Source organism: Sturnus vulgaris, chromosome Z, assembly GCF_052056855.1.
Source record: "Sturnus vulgaris isolate bStuVul1 chromosome Z, bStuVul1.hap1, whole genome shotgun sequence".
NCBI classification, from domain to species: Eukaryota; Metazoa; Chordata; class Aves; order Passeriformes; family Sturnidae; genus Sturnus; species Sturnus vulgaris.
The window spans coordinates 5,362,771-5,382,513 of NC_142283.1; the positions used below are offsets into that span (position 1 = coordinate 5,362,771).

The 19,743-nt window shown below is 48.1% G+C and overlaps 1 protein-coding gene across 1 annotated transcript; it reads right to left on the reverse strand.

Annotated features, from left to right (window-relative positions):
* Positions 1 to 256: 256 nt before the first annotated feature.
* Positions 257 to 13,359, reverse strand: LOC148219618 (serine/threonine-protein kinase PAK 3-like). Its single transcript, XM_088156417.1, has 15 exons — positions 13,284 to 13,359; positions 12,705 to 12,751; positions 11,761 to 11,883; positions 8,691 to 8,825; positions 8,085 to 8,417; positions 7,626 to 7,793; positions 7,150 to 7,315; positions 6,788 to 6,851; positions 6,050 to 6,098; positions 5,172 to 5,284; positions 4,401 to 4,518; positions 3,607 to 3,706; positions 2,958 to 3,154; positions 1,806 to 1,943; positions 257 to 414 (listed from the first exon to the last, which is right to left on the reverse strand). The coding sequence occupies exons 1-15, from the start codon at positions 13,357 to 13,359 to the stop codon at positions 322 to 324; spliced, it is 1,920 nt and encodes a 639-aa protein (XP_088012543.1). The 3' UTR covers positions 257 to 321.
* Between the last annotated feature and the right edge of the window lie 6,384 nt (positions 13,360 to 19,743).

A 19,743-nucleotide genomic window follows, 5' to 3' on the forward strand; every position in this document is an offset into this window, starting at 1 on the left:
CTACTCTTCAATTCTACTCTTCAATCCTACTCTTCAATCCTACTCTTCAATTCTACTCTTCAATTCTACTCTTCAATCCTACTCTTCAATTCTACTCTTCAATCCTACTCTTCAATTCTACTCTGCAATCCTACTCTGCAATCCTACTCTTCAATCCTACTCTTCAATCCTACTCTTCAATCCTACTCTTCAATCCTACTCTTCAACCCTACTCTTCAATCCTACTCTTCAATCCTACTCTTCAATCCTACTCTGCAATCCTACTCTGCAATCCTACTCTACAATTTTAAACTGGTGGTGGAGCACATGGTCCAGATGTAATTATGGCAGCTGTTTCTCCATCATCCTCTTCTTCATGGAAACGATCAGTGGCACCAGGCAGGAAGTAGGCTCGACTGATGCTACAAATGGATGCTGCCCACCGGAAAATAAAAACAACAAAATAAAAACATCAGCAACAAAAAACAATGAATCAAGATATCCAAGCTCAGTGCCTCACAGGCTCAATCAGGATTGCTCTGGTTCACAGAAAGATGCAGAAAGAGAACCAACAGGGCCATCTGCACCTCAACCTTCATGTGCAGGACCTTGCCATCACAGGCAAACCTGGCCCAGAATCCCACCCATCTCTTTATTCTGGTGTCTTCATCTTGCTGGGGACTTTGTCCTGCCAGGGCTCTGGAAATGGTGCTTTCTATCCTTGGAGTTTCTTCCTATCAGGAAACTCCAAAGGCTCACATAGGTGCCTCTCTTTGAAAGACAGGCATCACGCTAATTTCCACAGGGGGACACAGCAGTGTCTACCTTTCCATGCCCTGCCCCTCCTGTGCTGGATGGCACCTTCCTTCCTTCCTTGCCAGCAGGGACAGCCGAGTGGCACTGGGTCCTGCAGTTCCCTCTCTGCCACACAAGCTGGCAGTAACCCTGGGGCAGGTCCTGTCTGCTTGACCATGCCAGGCAGCAGATGGGGCTGGGACAAGTCCCTCTCAGCTGTCCCTGTTTGCGTGGCAGAAACCTCTGAGAGTGGGGTGGGGGCACAAACCAGGGCCCCTCAGAGGCTCACAGTGAGCCTGCCACAGCCCCTCCTTCCCACAGCCAAATCTCTGAGTGCTCAGCCAGGACTGGCTTCCTTGGGTTCTTCCATCACCATTTCACACCTCTGGATCCAGCATTGCTCTACTACAATTCTTTTGCCATTAGATAAAACTGTCCACACCACCAAATTACAAAACAGGGCGACGGAAACCGTCAGAGAACAGAACACCTCTCCTCTGAGGACAAACTGAGAGACCTGGAGTTATTCAGCCTGGGGAAGAATAGGCCCCAGGGAGACTTTATTGACACTTTCCCAGACTTCAGTGGGGGCTTCTGAGGGAGTGTGGGACACCTTTTTTAATATGCCCAGTTACAGTAGGATGTGGGCTAATATTTTTAACCAAAAAGGGGATTGAGTCAGAGTAGGTCTAAGGAAGAACTTGTTTACTGGCAGCATAGTGCAACACTGGCACAAGTTGCCTTGAGAGCTGGTAGTTGCCCATGCCTGGAACCTTCCCAGATCAGGTGGGACAGGGCTCTGAGCAACCTGATCTCCTTCAAGATGTCCCTGCTCATTGCAGGCCACTTGGACCAGATGACCTTCACAGCTCTATGTCAGCCCAGCCCAGTCTAGGATTCCTCACCATTTTCATTTGAAAAGCACAAGATTGGAGGTGAGGAGGAGGGGGCTGATCTGATGCCTTGGCCTCCAGTGGAGGAGGAGCCCATCCCACGGACACTCTTTCACCTGCAGCCCCTTTGCATTTTACCTGCAGGAGCTCCTTGGCAGACCAGCGCCGAGCCTCGTCTGTCTGCAGGCAGCAGCTCAGGAAGTCCCGCAGCAAAGGCGAGAAGAGGTTGGGCTGCCGCAGCTTTGGTCTCCCTCCTGTGGCTATCAGGAGTTGAGGCTGGAGAAAAAGGAAACACGAGGCTCAGCCTGCTCCTTTCACATCTGTCACTGCTCTCCCAGATGCCATTGTTTAACCTGCACTCTGCACTGGCAGTTTCTGCCCTGGCAGAGAGGCTGAGATGACTTTGCTGTACCAACAAATCACCCAAACCCCAAAGCAGCCACAGCTTTTCCAGCATGCAGGGGATCTCACCTTGGCAGCTGATCTCATTACTGACCTAGGTAGTGAGAACTACATCATCAAAAGAACATTGGCTTCCCTGAGGATTCACACCAGTTGAATAGGCTTTTTGGAAGAGGGACTTGGCTATATGAACTAACTCTACAATTTCCAAGGGTAATTACATAAAAGGCATCTCTGCAGTGCTTGTTGGTCCCTTAAGCAGAGCTGCCATAAAACAAAACTCATCAAGCTTGTTGTCCACTACTTGGTTAAAAAAAGGAGAAAGCAAACAGAATTGTCTGTTTTGCTTTGGTGGTTTTCCTTTTTCCTTTTTCCTTTTTCCTTTCCCGTTTTCCTTTTCTCTTTTTCTTTTTCTTTTTCTTTTTCTTTTTCTTTTTCTTTTTCTTTTTCTTTTTCTTTTTCTTTTTCTTTTTCTTTTTCTTTTTCTTTTCTTTTTCTTTTTTCCTTTATTCTTTTTCCTCTATTTTTCTATAAAATTTAATCTAGGAAGATTCAACCTCCAATTTAAGGATATTTAAAACATATCTAAACATTTCACTGAAAAATTCACTTCCTTCAGTAACACAGCTCCAACAGTGTTCAAAAAGCAAATGAGAAATGTCAGGCATGGCTGGAGGCCAAAATGGCACGTTGCTGAAATGGTTACCTGCCACTTCCCTTCTGAGGCCACCAAAAGTACAGCAGATACTGATGAGCTGCAGGGATATTTTTAGAAATGCACCTTGGTTGAAGTGGTGCCAGCAGATGGCAATGGGATTTTGTCCAGTGGCACACAGAACATGGGACAGGTGAGAAAGACAGTGGGATCAGTAAGTATTTGCACCTCACCCAGACAGGAGTTTGGTTCCAGTGAGGAACTTCTCCTTCCACCATTTCAATGCCCACGATTCCAAGAGACCAAATATCCACTTTGGGGCCATATGGTTGACCTGTCATGATTTCAGGTGCCATCCACCCAGAAGCGCCGGCCACTGAGCTCCATCTACTCTGCTCAGGGGTGAACTGAGCAAAGAGGCCAAAATCAGCTGTGGAGAAAACAACACACCATGAAAGCCAGCTCTAATTAGGAAACCAAGCTAAAGAATCCCCCACTCTCACTCTAAGAATGAGCTGTTGATGAATCTCCTGGAGAACTGCCCATGCTCAGTTTCCTGGGGGCTTTAGCAAAGGTAGTAGGGAATTGGCCACTTCCAAGAAAACCCAGGATTTTAAACGCTGCTCAGAGCAGTGGACTTTATTCCCCTGAAGGTTTACATTGTATCTCCCTCCCTCTGGAAGGGACACACACAGACCAATGCCACTCTTGACTGCTTGTGCTTCCCTATCATACCTCTGTGCATGTTGCAGCTGTGCCTTCAGCTCAAAGCAGGGGCCCCTGAACTCCCACCAGCACCATTTTTGGGGAGCTGGCAGTTACTCAAAGCAGCCCCACATCCCACATCCCTAGAACTCTGCCCCTGACCAAGAATATACTGACCCAGCTTAACAGAGCCATCGGTTCTGAGAAGGATGTTGCAGCTCTTCACATTTTGATGGATCACGTCATTTCCATGAAGAAAATCCAGTCCTTGCAGGCACTGGGAAGAAAAACAGAAATAGGAGGGCAAACATTAGTGATGTGAGGTCATCATACAAGAAAGGAAACAGCTCTAAATGATTCCCTTTCCAGGAGAATGGGGAGTAATGGCAGAACACAGTGCCAGTGAGAGGAAGAGCTTGCTGCTCCAACACCAGCAGAGCAGGACCTTTCTAAGGAAAGGCATGTCAGCTTTTGGAAGAGCAACAGCAACTGCTGTTGTAGACTGTGCCCTGCAAACCAGCCAGAATGACTGCTGCTGCAGTGGATGTGCTCAGAAGTCAACAGCATTTTGGGTGCACTACTATCCTCTTCAGCTGAGGACTGTGAGAAATGAGTCTCTCTTTTTTCTTTGCTGTTTGTTTCAAATCCTGCCACCAGCACCTTTGTTTTTACAGATTAGGAATGCAGTGCAGACAGGCTCGAGGTAAACATTTAGAGAGGCAGGGTGGAGAACAGCAAATACAAATATAGGAGACAGAGTGAGAATACAACAGCAGGAGATCAGAGTACAGGAATAGAGGACAGTGAGTTCTGGGGCACTGGCACACAGTTCACTTGAGATGCTTTTACTTCCCCATAGCATACCAGCAACACAGAAACAAAGCTTGGCACATGAAATCTCTGCAGTTCTGAGCCCCAGTTTCCCAAACAATCCTGCCCAAGCCCTTGGAAGCACAGGTGGGATCTCTGACCTCCCGACTGACAGCTGCCATCTCATCCTCAGACAGGTACATCTTGCTGATGGCATCTCTCAGAGTGCCTCCATCCATGTACTCCATCACCAGCCAGAATTGCTTATCCACAAGGTAGCTGAAAGAAGGAAACAAGGCTGTGGATATGAACGTGCATGGCTGTGTTGCTGTTTGGAAAAGACAAGCGTCACTGTTGTTCCCGGGTCTCTTTGTGATGAGGACACAATGAAAGGAATAGACATTCCCTCTAGGCTGTGCAGTGTTTGCAGTCTGTGCAGACTCAAGGAGAATGACACATCTGCGATAAATAGATGTGTTAGATGGCCATCAAGCAAAAAGTCTGCTTTAGTAACATATAAAAACCCTGTCACACTGTGTGTTTCTGGAAAAAAAGCACCGTGTCCCTGGCATGCACAGCAATGGAAAAGAGTGGACACAATCCAAGTGAAATCCTTGTTAGTTTACCTGCATGCAAGAAGGTACTTGAAGTAAATCAAGCCCCACAACAACATGAAGGCAGTGAATTTATTGTCTATTGACTTAGTAAGATACAGTTGATCCAGGTTTTGAACAATTTTCACACTACATGTGCCAGGGAAGACTCATTCAGACAAGATGCCCTCTCTTCCCATCCATTGAGGATGAGCAGAACAATACTAATTTATTAATAATTAACAGCTCTATTTTCTGCCAGGGACAAATGTGGGTTTTTATCCTGCGTGTTTGCAGTATGTAAACAAACAGTCATGGAACAAAAGCACAACAACTCACCTGTCTAAATAGTTGACCAGGTTGGGATTCCTATTCTTCTTCATGACCATGAGTTCATTGACCTTTATTTCTTTACTTGTCATTCCTTGAAGATTTATTTTCTTTATGGCCACCTAAAATGACATTGAAAATCAGTAACTTGAGAAGCTGGTGGCACAAAAATACATAGCACATGGAGTGAGTGATTTTGCAATGACACAGCTGAGCTGAGCCAAAATGTCTTATGATTAGATATTGGAGTAATTAGGAACTGACATTCCAACAGCCCATTTCTCTGCTCCCTTGGGGGCCAGTTACAGGACACATGGTCACTGATGTTTTGCCTTGTCCATTTGGTAACAAAGATGTCTGACCACACAGTAACAAAGCTCTGCCCACACTCTCTGCTGCTCTGTCTGGGATTCAGAAGTCATCTGTGCCTTGGTACTCTCTGGATACATCCTGGGCTCTAAGCTGGGCTTGAGGTTTTCAGGGACACCTCACACATGTCTCCCTACACGCAGTTCCCAAGTGCAGCACTGCAGGGGGCTAAGGAGCTACCAGGAACATTCAGATGCATTTGCTGGCAGCCAGAAATGAGAATACAGCTCTGAAGCTGTAGCCCCAAAGAGCAGGGAGATGCTCTAAGGCACCACCTTTGTTTTAGCAATTGAGAGCGAGTGAGCGCGTCCTTCTCTGAAAGGAACCGCTGCCCTCCTCGCCTTCCTTCTGGCAGCCGAGAAGGACAAAGACTGTCCCAAAGGCAATTTCCAGGCTGGCACCAGTCTGTGCTTCTTGTGCCTTTGCTGCACAGCTCTACCCAAAGCTCCAGCCAGAGCTCACACCAGAGGGGAAAGCCCTCAAGGGCTGCAGAGTCTGCAGGGGCTGTTGACATTCACCTCTCTTCCTCTGGTCTTGTCGAATGCCCTGCAAACCTCTCCAAAAGTCCTAGAAACAAAACAAAGCAAAGAAAGGAGAAGCCATTTAGAATTTGGAGTGAAAGCCAAGGAGGACATCAGTCCTGTCAGTGCCTAAAACCTGCAGGATGTGGGATGGGAATACCAGAAGACAACTGATACGTTTTCCTCTCAGGTGTGGAAGCACTGAGCCAGCTCCTGGAGTGTTGGGATTTACTGCCTCAGCTCAAAAAGAGAGCTTATTATCTCATCTCGAGTTTCAATTTCTAAACTGTGCTGTTCTTATCCTGACCATGGAGTATTTCATTCAGCAAACTCTTGGAAAGAACTGTTCCTGGGAACAGTTATCTCACAGCTTTCATAGGAGGTAGGTTGCTATTTCAGGCAAGCAAGATCCTTCTCCTTTCATTAGTGTGGCTCTAGGATTTGGAGGTATTCAAAAATGCTAAGGAAATTAGCACAGAGCTGTCCCACACTTGAGAGACAAGGAGATCTTCCAGGTCCTGCTCCTTGTTGCTGGCAAGACCTTGCCAGCATGGAGATGTCTTTGGCATTGCCTTCTGACCACGTTCACAAAGTCTGACCAGTAATGAGAGATGGGACAATCTAACTCCAGTGTCTGAATATGTTTGCAGCTTGCTTGACTTCACACTTGATAGACATTCTACCAGCAAATCACCTGGCCCATGTTTATGTAAAAGTAACTGTGGTTGGACTCACCCGCTGCCAATATTTTCCAGTTCAGTGTATTTTGTCACAGGATTTTCCATGGTCACTATTTTCCCTGAGGGAAACAAAATGCAAGATGCTCACTTGAAAGCAGAGATCCCAACTTCCAGAAGATCAAAAAGGCAGCCCCCTGTCTGGGTCTCTGAACCCTTTGTGCTTGGCTGGGTAACAAAAACAACAACCAGACAGACAGCTCTGCAGCACAGATGGCCAGCACAGAGAGCGATTTTTTCACAGCAGTTCCTATAAGGATTCCTAAATGTCCCTGTGACACCAGGCTCAGGAGGAATATTTGGTGCAGCTATGCTGACACATGCACACAACACACTGTCCCTCAAATACACAGGACGTACTCAGTAGCTGCAGGTACTTCTCCTCAGTCTCCTGTCGCTGAGCAGCAGCTGTGTCAGTGCTGGAGATGAACAGTCTGCCCAGGCTCCACTTCTCAGGCTGGGGAACAAAGGCTCCTTTAGACAACGCTGCTGCTGCAGCAGGTTCAGTAACAGAGCCTGTGTAGATCTGAGACAAGTAATGAGTTTATCTCAGAACGGTGGCTGGCAGAGATTACTTCGAGATCCCTTTTCAAATGCAAGCCCTCAGGAAGATGTTTTCAACCACATGCATGGCTCTTAAAATGGATTATTTGCATGTCCACTTCTCCAACTGGATGGGTCAAAACCAAAGGCTGGTTTTACTCAAGTTCATGGCCAGATTCATGTTCCATTTTCATGTTTTCTGAAGGATAACTGCCACAATGATCATTCCACTTCCTCCCTATGGATTCCTTTCCCCTCTGATGGCTGCAGACACACTTCTTCAAATGTTCTACCTCCTTCCACTGAGATCTCTTTTCCTCCACCATCTTTGGGACGTGCCCAACCTGCAGCATCTCCGGCTGGGACAGCTCCTGTGCCTCACACCGACCACGGGGCTTTTTGTTTCCAGTCCTTTGCTGGAAGTCTTTGCAGGCTGGCAGGTGAGATGTCAACACTTCCACCTCAAGTTAAACAGAACAAAGCAGTCAGAGACTACAGCTTGTCCCTGTCAGCCAAGAGTCATCAACTGTGAGGAAAGGGAGAGAACAGGGCTACAGACAGCTTGTTTCAATCCTCCATCTGGGTCACCATGTCCCACTGTAAAAATACCTCAAGAACAAGGAACACAGTAACCCTACAGCAGGATTGCACCCAGAGGCATCACCCCACCCCCTGCTACTCTACAGTGGAAAGGCAAGAAGGGCAGAAACCACCAGTTTGGTGACTGCACCGGCTATTGCTGTTTCACTCACTTGATTTTGTACAGCCTCAAGCATGGGATTATGTTTCTCTCTGATCATTTTTGTTTCTTCCTCCAGCCTCTTCACTCTTGCCTTCATCCTAGCCTCAGTTTCCTGCAGTTCTGTGTGCAGCTGATCCTTGAGGTTCCGTAAAAAGCAAGAGAAATATTTCTTGAAAGGAGGGTCTGCCACTCTTGCACTCACCGGGTTTTGTTGATTGTCTCTCTGCTGATGGAGATTCATCTCCTCCTGGATGCTTCTCTTGTCCTCCTTGTTCCTCCTCTTTACTGCCATGGTGGTAATCTGAGCTTCGGGCAGCTCTCCTTGTGGCTCTATCTTGATGTTCTGTACACACAAATGCAGAGCAAATCACAGGGAGCTGCCACCAGGCTCAGCTTTTTCCTCTTTCAGCCTCAAAATCAAATTCATTCCGCCACTTCTTTCTGTTTTCATACCCACCTCTGCTTCCATTGTAACCCTCCCATCCCTGATCTCTGCAGATTACAAGGCTCTGTGCTTCCAGTGCCTGTGGCACTCCTGGCCTCCTCAGTCCCAAGAGCTCTGTTTTATGTCCCTGTTCCTGCCCTTCACTCTGTCACCTGCTTGAGCCAGGCTTACCTGGACATTCTCCTCTAGCTCTTCCACCTGCTGCCTGAGCTGCTCTTCCTGCTCTCGGGCTGGGCACAGCTCTCCCTGAGTCTGCCCTGGCACCTCTGATAAAGCAATCTGCTCATGCTCTTGCTCCAGAAGGGCCTGCACAGAAAGCAAGAGGAGATGGGTTTCAACTTCCCATACAACATTTGTGGACCAAGTCTCTGAGACTGATGGGCTCACACGTTCCCAAAGCACTGTGCTGCTGCTCCCCTGGCTCATTCTCTGCCCATGGGGAGGCACAGATTCCAAAGTGACACTGGCAGTACAGTCAGGGTCCATCTGGGACTGAAGCTCCAACAGCCTCTCAGGCAGCTGTCAGGGAAGGTGTGGCATTTCTCAAGGCTCTGCTGAGGGCCTCCCTCCACTTCTGCTCTGTCCCCTTTGTCTTTCCATGGTGACTGACACCCAGCCCTGTCCCACAGCTCCATCCTGGCTCTGCAGGTGGCTTCCAGTGTGGGCTCACTCCTTGTGACAGACACTTCTGGAGTTCATGTTCTCTTCAGGCCTGCACCACCATTCCTGCCTTTCTGACATCTACTCTCTTGTTAGAAATCCTGCTCAATCAGGAGATAAGGATGCATGCACAGATCCTCTGATGGAGGTCAGACAGCTTCCACAGCCACCTCAGTATATGGAGGAGGATCAAGGTGTTTATTCTTCCTCTCTTGTCAACTGAGAATTCAGACCAGTAGTAAAGGAGACCCTCATAAGGCCCCATCAACAAATGAACTTAGACACCCTTAGAGATGTCAGTGAAGAAAATCATGTGTCATGTAATGCATGTATGACAAGAGTTGCCAAACACCCCCAAAACCATGGAATTTTTCTATGTCACTAGGACAGGGAGAATTTAAAGAATAAACTGGGATTGCAGGGCAGAAGAGGCTGGAGAAGGATAACATCACTGAGGAGAAAAAACCAACCATTTCTGGAGGGGAAACATCTCTGCCTGCTCGGGATCAGTTAACATGTCTCTGCTCTTCTCCCCCTGAAGGGATGCCTGTAGGGGAGATTTGCAACTCCAACTGCCTCTGACCAGAGCCAGGAAGAATCAATTATGGAAATATTACATAGGTAGATTGATAGCTAGACAGATAGATAGATCTCATTTATGTAATTTCTCTTACTATAATTTCTGTTATGACACACATCAACACCAATGCAACCAATGCCCCCATCAGCAGCAATCCTGAACTTGCTCGCCTGTTGCATCAATAAACCAAACTCCTGGGGAATCTGGAGCATGTAGGTCGTTATGGAATGAGATCAAACCCAAAGAACTGCACTGGGAACTGCACTCTTTCTGCATCTGTGTTAGGGCAAGTTCTTCTCTTTGTCACAAGCACACTGATGGTGCCAAAGTGGCTGTAATCAGAAATTAAGCCCAGCCCCTCCCAGCTCATTTGATCTCTGAGAAGCAACCAGAATTCAAGGTTTTGATTTCCTGCTAAATTCCCCAATCTAGTCCTGGTTGTATTATTGGACAATTGCTGATCCCCAAGGCTGCCAAAAGATAAGAGTGGTGGTATCATGAAAGTGATGTGCAAGATCAAACTGGCTGGCCTGGCATCAGAAAATCTCCTTGTGCTCCAAAGTCCCTGCCCCAAACTACATCTTCTTGTGCAGGAAATCTTGAGCAAAAGCACCTTTGCTTGCTAGAGGAAGAAAATAAACAGGTCTTCACCTTCTAGCAGACCAACAACTCAAAAAACCCAATGATCAAATTGTCACCTACTCCAGCGTCTAAAGCATCTGGACGCACTGAGGGGATCCTTGGCACAGAAACGGCCCTTGTGGGGAGCACTGTCACGTAGGCATTCATGGAAGTGTGCCTAGAAGGTCCCTCATGAGTCTCCCTTTCCCCAGGCTGTAGCTCCCTCAGCACCTCCTCACTGGCCTTGTGCTCCCACCCCTCCCCAGCTCCCGTGCCCTTCTGCGCACACGCTCCAGCCCCTCAAGCTCTTTCTGCTTCACAGCTGCCCACATGTGGACACAGCACTCCAGCTGCCGCTGCAGCCCTGCCCAGCACAGGCCACAGCTCACTGCCCTGCTCCTGCTGCCCCACGATTGCTGACACAGGCCAGCACGGCCTTGGCCTTCTTGGCCACCTGGGCACACGCTGCCTCATCTTCAGCTGCTCTTGACAGGCACTCGTGGCTCCTTTTGTCCACCTTCCACATTTGATTTCAGATGCAGCATCCGGAATTCCAAGATACCTCTCCTCTTCTTAGCAACACAGGACACTAGTCCAAGTCTTTCAACTCTTCCCCCTCTGCAGGCACCAATGGCATTTTCATATGCAGTTATCAAGAATAGAATAGACCACACAATAGAAAGCATCAACAGACGCATGTAGCCTCTGGCTTTTGCCCCAGCAATGGGTCCACAACTCTGCAGTTTTTGTCTTTTGCCACACGGGACATGTGCAGGCCCATAAGGGTCCATGGACAACACAATCATCTCTTTGCAGCTTCTCTAAAATAAGCCAGCTCACACTGCACTCTGCTACTGACCACTCTGCCTGAAGAGGCAAAAGAGCAACCTGGCAACAAAGGCACCAAATCTCTGACTGCCACCTGCCACTCCACAATGTGTCTCTGAAATACCGCCACATAAGCAGACTCAAGAAGCTCGTGGCGACAAAGCGCCCCAAAGAGCCTGTGAGGTCAGATCAAGCATTTCTGTGCCTCTTGCTCCTCGGCCACCCTGTGGAGTGGCACAGGTCTCTCCAGACCGCCGTGTCCCCTACGTATCCAACGTGGCTGAGCTCAGTGCCTTGGACATGCTCCCTCCTCTGGGGCTGGGGAGCCTTCATGCTTCACGCCGGCCCCTAGCAGAATCCCAGCAAGCTGGGGCCTAAAGACGACACAGCAAAGCCCATTCTCCAGCTCTCACTGCTTTGCAGGGCAATTCCTAACTCCCCACAGGACTGCAGCACTCAGCAACCTGAGCCACCAACAGCAGGTCCTGGCTGGACAGAAACTTGCAGCTCTGTCTTGCACTAAAGACAGCAGCAGCCACAACTGGCACTTACCGGCTCGCAATATTCAGCTTCTGCTGTGACCACACTTGCAGGTTTGTGGCCGTTTTGCTCGTCTTTGGCCTCATCTCCAGGAGCAGAGGGAGCCAGAGGAGACTCGGCTCTTGGCTCAGGGTTCTGTGAAGAGAGAGAGAAGCATGAGGGACAGGCCATTACCTATCATTTATATACTTAATTCTGTGCAGCTCTACAACCTGATCTACAAAGACAAAATCATCAACTGTCATCACAGTGCAATTCTAAGTCTCTCTGACTAAATTCAAATGGGCTGGTTCAACAGAACTGCATATGGCTCTGAATTCAATATTCCACCCTGGTTACTATCAGCAAGCAACAGTCTCTCTGAAAACTGAGCTTTCAGTTCTTTAAAGCTGTGACATGGAAAATTAGGAAATAGCCAGTAATGCCTTTGCTATTGCTGCTTCAGACATGGAAATGGTTTTTTTTACAGCTCACCCAGTTGGCCCTCCACCCTCTACTGCCACAGGCCAAGCTCACTGCTTTCTCCTCGTTTCTTACACAACACCAACATCAAATGTTCCTTTCTCACTCACCTCCCATTGGGCACCTCTGAATACACGTCTCAGGTGACCTGTAGTGAGCAAGGAAAATGAAGCAGATTCCTTGAGACAACTGCCTGGGCTGATCAATCCCACAAAACAAGGCAACCCTAATACAGAGCATTTTCTGTTTCACTACAGGGGACCAGGATACACAGCTCTTGTGCACTGCCAGCAAAAGAACAGGACAATATTCTTGGCTGTGACTGCGCTTTGGCCTGTTTTGCCAGCAAATTCATACAAATTGGATCACTATAATGAAAATAGTTCTTTAACACTCAATGCTCCTTTTCTGCCCGACACATAAGGCAGCCTTTTTTATCTTCTCCTTCAGACAATGGTTTTTTAAATTGGTTCCATGCACTAATTCTCACTAACTTGCTGGAAAGACTTGCCCAGAAAAGCTTCCTCAAGATCCCTCTGAGCTGTGGAAGTTCCAGTGGCAGTGAAACAGCACAGCATCAGCTCCAGGGTTCGGGAGCAGACACTCATTGCTTTGCAGTTTGCACTTCATTGTAAAGGGAATCACTATTTTAACACTCCAGAAAGGGTCAAGTTAGGCAGGCAAATCCTTTCACGACAAAATTTAGAATAAAGAAGCTTTCTCTGAATTCTTGGAAGAGCTGCAGAAATTTTAGAAGGCTTTCTGAGAAGGCCTCCCAGTTTGCATTTTCAAAGTTGTCCCGCTTGATCCAGCAAAGTGAGGAAATGTCAGACTCTGCTGCCACAGACTCTCCCGTGGAGGGAATTCAACCCCTGTAGGTTCCCGTGCAAATGCTGCCCACAGACCCCTGGCTACAGAAACCCTGTTTTTAGCGGAATGTGTTGACAGGAGCTTTCCCAAAGCAGTGGCATCCCAATGCTCTTTCTGTTTCAAAATCAACTCAATTACTAAGAAAGAGCAGGAAGATACACAAAAGCCAGGTTAGGTTACACTCAAGGGAAATCTCTACTTACGTGCCAGGTGTGTCAGGTAATAGCCGGAATAACCAATGCCATAAACAGTGCAAACTGCAGCAGCGAGTTGCTCCATGACTGTAGCACTGCTGTGCAAGTTTGCAGACTGTGCTGCAATGCAAGAAAAAACAAGGCTCCTGTCACTGTGCAGCTGCCCACTGACAGACGCCTCAAGCAGGAGGATGCTCCTGCACTGAGCAAGCCCAAGAGCTGCTCTGACACTGAGGCCTTCCGTGCCCCAAGGCAACCTTCTGATGTCACCACTACAACGTGGCAACCATGCCCTGACATCACAAAGCAAACGTTCTGCATTGGGCTCTGAATTTATGCAAAGCAGCCCAACCTTCCTTACATCAAACATAAAATAGCCGGGGAAGTTCTCTGTCACAAAGTAGCACAAACTCCCCTGGTGGGCCAAACCCTGTTGTTCAAGGGATCCAAGAGTAACTCCAAGAGTGCCCCAAGCACCTACAGCCTGTACCCCAACTCAGCACTCAGATGGGACCAAAGCAAAGGAAACCAGACCAATAAAATTTCCATAAGCATTGGACAGAACTAGGAGAGAAGGCACTGTTGGCATAAGAGCTGAAATAAATCCTAGCAAAGTTCTCCACAGATTTGCACATATATTGGACATGCATTCCAGCTACCTTCTTAACAGCACCACTCTCTTATTCTCAAGGCAAAGACAGCCACTTGCATACAATAATCACTGAAATGGCTAATACAGGATTAAGCACTGAGAACACACTGAGAGAACACAAATTGCCTGCCAAAACCCTCCTGCTCCTTTCCAAATCAGTTGACTATTCAAGCACAACCCTCGGGCACATCCCCATATTCCCTCTCTCCCAGCAGCTCAGAGCTGCATTGCACAGTGCTTGCTGTGCTGCAGAGAGCACAAAGCAGGCTGGCCTGGTGCCCCTGAATATTTCTGCAAAGCACTCTGCATTTCACACCTTTGCTGTGGCTCCGTGCACAAGTCCAGGATTGCAGGCGCTTCCTCGCAGGGCTGTGTGAGGCACTGTCTCCTGCAGCTGTGACCTGACAAGCTGTCCCTGCCTCCCGCTGGCCTCGGTTCCCCTGGCACAAGTGCCGTGCCTGAAGGACGCTGCCCTGTGCTGGAGCCTGCGGAGCAGCCCGGCTCCCTGCCCCTGTGCCCAGAGTGCTGCACACACTGCTGACCTTGCCCAGGAGTTACAGGGCAGCCGGCCCAAGAGGGGCAATGCTCAGCCAGGGCACCAGCCCTGGGCTGCTCTTTGCCTTTCTCTCCTGCTGGCCACACTCCAGGGGGCCAATGCCACCAGTCTGTGCTGTGCCCAGCACGGCTGCGCTTCCCCTGGGGCCCAGCCAGCTGCCAGCTTGGCTCTGAGAGCAGAGGATTCGCCCGGTGCCAGGAGGAGGCACCCAGGGCCGGGCTGCTGCCTCTTGCAGCTCCAAGGGCCTCCTTCCAGCCTGCCTCTGCCCACTCACGACTGAAGGCCTGCACCTGCACAGGTTGATTTGGCTGCACCACTCCTTTGGTTTTGCCTGCAAGTTCCATTTCCCTTTCTGTCTCAAAAAGAAGCACCAGGGCTGGGCAAAACCTGGCCATTAGGCCATATTCCAAAGGCACTGTGGTCCGGAGAGGATGAATAAAGAAGAGCCTTCCCCACTTTTGAAGCACACCAAGGAAGCCAGAAATGTCACTTTGCCGCATGAAGAAACAACTGATAATTCAGAAAGAAATGTTGAACTTTCTCACAGGCTCAGAAGAAGGGGTATCTTCCAAATGAGTTGAGGTTTCAGAAAATTTATTTATTTATAATCCTACTCTATATTCCTACTCTACATTCCTACTCTAGGCTCATATTAGAGAAAATGGTCCTGAATGGATTGCCACTCTCCTCCTCCTTCCACTTCTTCAGTGACAGGATCAGTGGCACCAGGCTGGATGCAGGCTTGGCCGATGTTACAAATTGATGCTGTAAAAAGGGAAAAAGAAAAAGAGCAATGGACTATGACTTTCCAAACTTGGTGTTTTAAAGGTAGGGGTACTATTTTTAAGTGAAAAGGGGATTGAGTATTTCTAAGGACCATGACGCAACACTGCTCATTGCAGGTCACTCACTTGGACCAGATGACCTTTGCACCTCCCTACCAGCCCAGCCCAGTCTAGGATTCCTCACCATTTTCATTTGAAAAGCACAAGATTGGAGGTGAGGAGGTGGGGCCTGATCTGATGCCTTGGCCTCCAGTGGAGGAGGAGCCCATCCCACGGACACTCTTTCACCTGCAGCCCCTTTGCATTTTACCTGCAGGAGCTCCTTGGCAGACCAGCGCTGAGCCTCGTCTGTCTGCAGGCAGCAGCTCAGGAAGTCCCGCAGCAAAGGCGAGAAGAGGTTGGGCTGCCGCAGCTTTGGTCTCCCTCCTGTGGCTGTCGGGAGTTGAGGCTGGAGAAAAAGGAAACACGAGGCTCAGCCTGCTCCTTTCACATCTGTCACTGCTCTCCCAGATGCCATTGTTTAACCTGCACTCTGCACTGGCAGTTTCTGCCCTGGCAGAGAGGCTGAGATGACTTTGCTGTACCAACAAAACACTGAAACCCCGAAGCAGCCACAGCTTTTCCAACATGCAGGGGATCTCACCTTGGCAGCTGATCTCATTGGCTAACCTTGTTAGTGGGAACTACATCAGCAAAAGCACGTTTAGTTCTGTGAAGATTCACACCAGTTTGACAGGCTATTTGGAACAGGGACTTTTCTTTAACTGTTTTCAAGTATTATATAAAAGGGAGTTATTGCTCAGATAAGGAACCAACACTTGGAATCTCAAATTCAACACAGATACATTAAGATGCATGCACAAAAGTACTAGGATGAAAATGCCTCTTTGGGCACATAGGATCCACCTGCAGCTCTGTCTCTCAGCAGTCTGAAAATTTCAGCTTCCAATATGCAGAAAAGAAAAGCTTTCCATGTTCTAAACAGCAGAAGTGCCATCCCTTTGGTAATCCTCTGCTCATTTGGATATTCATGTGAATGCATTAATGGTATGCCCATCCCAGAAAGTGCCAGGAAACAAATGAGAGGTTTGGCAGGCTCTCCCCATCACCATGCTCTGGCTTGATGTGGAGAACGTGGCTTGGGCTATGAAAGAAATATGGTCATTAAGGGTTTCAGCAACTCTGCATAAGAAGCAGAAGAGACTCTATGGCCTTTATTCCCTCATGCCCAGGCTTCAGGCAACGTTCCCATGACAAGAAAGTACACAGGGTGTGCACTTAATCTCTAAAAAACCACTGTTTTAGAAACTTTGTTTAATTTGAGTTTCTTTCCTTCATTTCTACAGAGATAACACCAGCTCTGAGACTCATGTTTTGTGATATTAGGTCCATCTGCACAGACAAAAGAGCTGGAATGACTTGAAACTCAAAGCAGAGTGTTGCCTGAAAAGAGCTGGGGAGTGTTTGTGTGTGGTAAGGCTTGAGTTCCTCAACTGAACTGAATCAATTACCAACCACTGAACCAATGAACCAAACTACAGCAGATGCTGATGTGCTGCAGGGACATTTTTAGAAGGTGACCTTGGTGGAAGTGGTGCCAGCAGATGGCAATGGGATTTTGTCCAGTGGCACACAGAACATGGGACAGGGGAGAAAGACAGTGGGATCAGTAAGTATTTGCACCTTACCCAGACAGGAGTTTGGTTCCAGTCGGGAACTTTTTGTTCCACCATTTCAACTCCCACAATTCCAAAAGACCAAATATCCACTTTGGGGCCATATGGTTGACCTGTCACAACTTCAGGCGCCATCCACCCAGAAGTCCCAGTCACCGAGCACCTTTGATTCCGCTCAGGGATGAGCTGAGCAGAAAGGCCAAAATCAGCTGGGGAGAACAAGAAATACTGTGCAATTAGAAAACCAAGCAAAAGAACTCTCCACTGTAAGCCTGAGAGTGCACTGTGCAGACTCCCTTCCCTGCTAAAATCTGTCCCTGCTCTGTTTTCTCAGGGCTTTAGCCAAGGAAATATGGAATTGGCCATTTCAAAAATCCCCAAGTTTTTTACACTGCCCCAAGCAGTGGATTTTATACCCCTGAAGCTTTAGATTACAACTCCATCCCTTTGGAAGGGACACACCCATAAAGCAGTGCCTTTCTGGACAGCTTGTTCCTTGTGATGCCTCTGTGCACGTTGCAACTGTGCCTTCATTTCCAGCAGGGGCCCCTGCACTCCCACCAGCACCACTCTGGGGGAACTAGCAGTCACTCAAAAGCAGCTCCACACTCCATATCCCCAGAACTCTGCACCCGACCAAGAATGTACTGACCCAATTTGACAGAGCCATCGGTTCTGAGAAGGATGTTGCTGCTCTTCACATCTCGGTGGATCACGAGATTTGAGTGAAGAAAATCCAGTCCTTGCAGGCACTGAGAGAGAAAACAGAAACAGGAGGGTGTCACATTACTCACTTTTCAGAAGCAAATGCCATTTGGGGTGAACTATTATCTTTTTCAGCTGAGGTCTGAGAGAAATGAATATTTTTCTTTGCCATTGCTTTCAAATTCTGCCACCAGTAACTTTGCTTTTACAGGCAAGGAATGCAGTCCAGACAGGCTCGAGGTAAACACATAGAGAGGCAAAGTGGAGAACAGCAAATGCAAATACAAGAGACAGAGCAAGAATTTAACAGCAGGAGATCAAAGTAGAAGAACAGAGTACAATGAATGCAGGCACACTGCCACGCAATTCACTTGAAATGCTCTTGCTTGCACATAGCATTCTAGTAACACAGAAACAAAGCTTGACACATGAAATCTCTGCAGTTCTGAGCCCCAGTTTCCCAAACAATCCTGCCCAAGCCTTCGGAAGCACAGGTGGGATCCCTGACCTCCCGACTGACAGCTGCCATCTCATCTTCAGACAGGTACATCTTGCTGATGACATCTCTCAGAGTGCCTCCATCCATGTACTCCATCACCAGCCAGAATTGCTTATCCACAAGGTAGCTGAAAGAAGGAAACAAGGCTGTGGATATGAACGTGCTTCACTGTTGTTCCTGGGTCTCTTTGTGATGAGGACACAGTGAAAGGAATAGACATTCCCTCTAGGCTGTGCAGTGTTTGCAGTCTGTGCTGTCTCGAGGAGAATGACACATCTGTGAAAAAGAGATGTGTTAGATGGCCAGCAAGTGAAAAGTGCAGCTTAGTAACAGCCCAGATAAAAACCCTGTCACACATGGTATTTCTGGAAAAAAAGCACCTAGTGTCCCTGGCAGGCACAGCAATGGAAAAGAGGGGACACAATCCAAGGGAAATCCTCTCTAGGATGATTCATCAGCATGTAGGAGACTTGAAAAAAAATCAAGCCCAACACCATGGAGGCGGTGAACTTACAGGCCACTGACTTACTACAATGGAGCGGATCCAGGTTTTGAACAATTTTTAAACTATCTGTGCTGGGGAAGACTCATGCAGACAAGATGCACTCTCTTCCCAGCCACTGGAGATGAGCAGAGAAATAATGATGATGCAATAATTAACAGCTCTATTTTCTGCCAGGGACCAATGCGGGTTTTTGATCTCTCATGTTTGTGGTACATAAATGAACATTCATGGAGTAAGACCATAACCACTCACCTGTCTAAATAGTTGACCAGGTTGGAATTCCGATTCTTCGTCATGACCATGAGTTCATTGATGGTTACTTCCTTGCTTGTCAGTCCTTGAAGATTTATTTTCTTTATGGCCACCTAAAATGACATTGAAAATCAGTAACTTCAGAAGCTGGTGGCACAAAACCACAGAGCACACGGAGTGAGTGATTTTGCAATGACACAGCTGAGCTGAGCCAAAGTGCCTTGTGATTAGATATTGGAGTAATTAGGAACTGACATTCCAGCAGCCCATTTCTCTGCTCCCTTGGGGGCCAGTTACAGGACACATGGTCATTGATGTTTTGCCCTGTCCACTTGATAACAAAGATGTCTTTACTGTCACCCACAAAGCTCTGCCCACACTCTCTGCTGCTCTGTCTGGGATTCAGAAGTCATCTGTGCCTTGGTATTCTCTGGATACATCTTGGGCTATAAGCAGGGCTTGGGGCTTTTAAGGACGCCTTGCAGATCTCTCCCTATGTGCAGTTCCCAAGTGCAGCACTGCAGGTGGCTAAGGAACTACCAGTAACATTCAGATGCATTTGCTGGCAGCCAGAAATGAGAATACATCTCTGAAGCTGTAGCCCCGAAGAGCAGGGAGATGCTCTAAGGCACCACCTTTGTTTTAGCAATTGAGAGCGAGTGAGCGCGTCCTTCTCTGAAAGGAACCGCTGCCCTCCTCGCCTTCCTTCTGGCAGCTGAGAAGGACAAAGACTGTCCCAAAGGCAATTTCCAGGCTGGCACCAGTCTGTGCTTCTTGTGCCTTTGCTGCACAGCTCTACCCAAAGCTCCAGCCACAGCTCACACCAGAGAGGAAAGCCC

Coding starts and splice junctions, on each gene's coding strand:
- LOC148219618 (XM_088156417.1), bottom strand. CDS start 13,359: ATGGAGCAACTCGCTGCTGCAGTTTGCACTGTTTATGGCATTGGTTAT. Junction 7,794..8,084: donor TTGAGGCTGTACAAAATCAA/GTGAGTGAAACA, acceptor GTTTAACTTGAG/GTGGAAGTGTTGACATCTCA. Junction 7,316..7,625: donor AGAGATCTCAGTGGAAGGAG/GTAGAACATTTG, acceptor TACTTGTCTCAG/ATCTACACAGGCTCTGTTAC.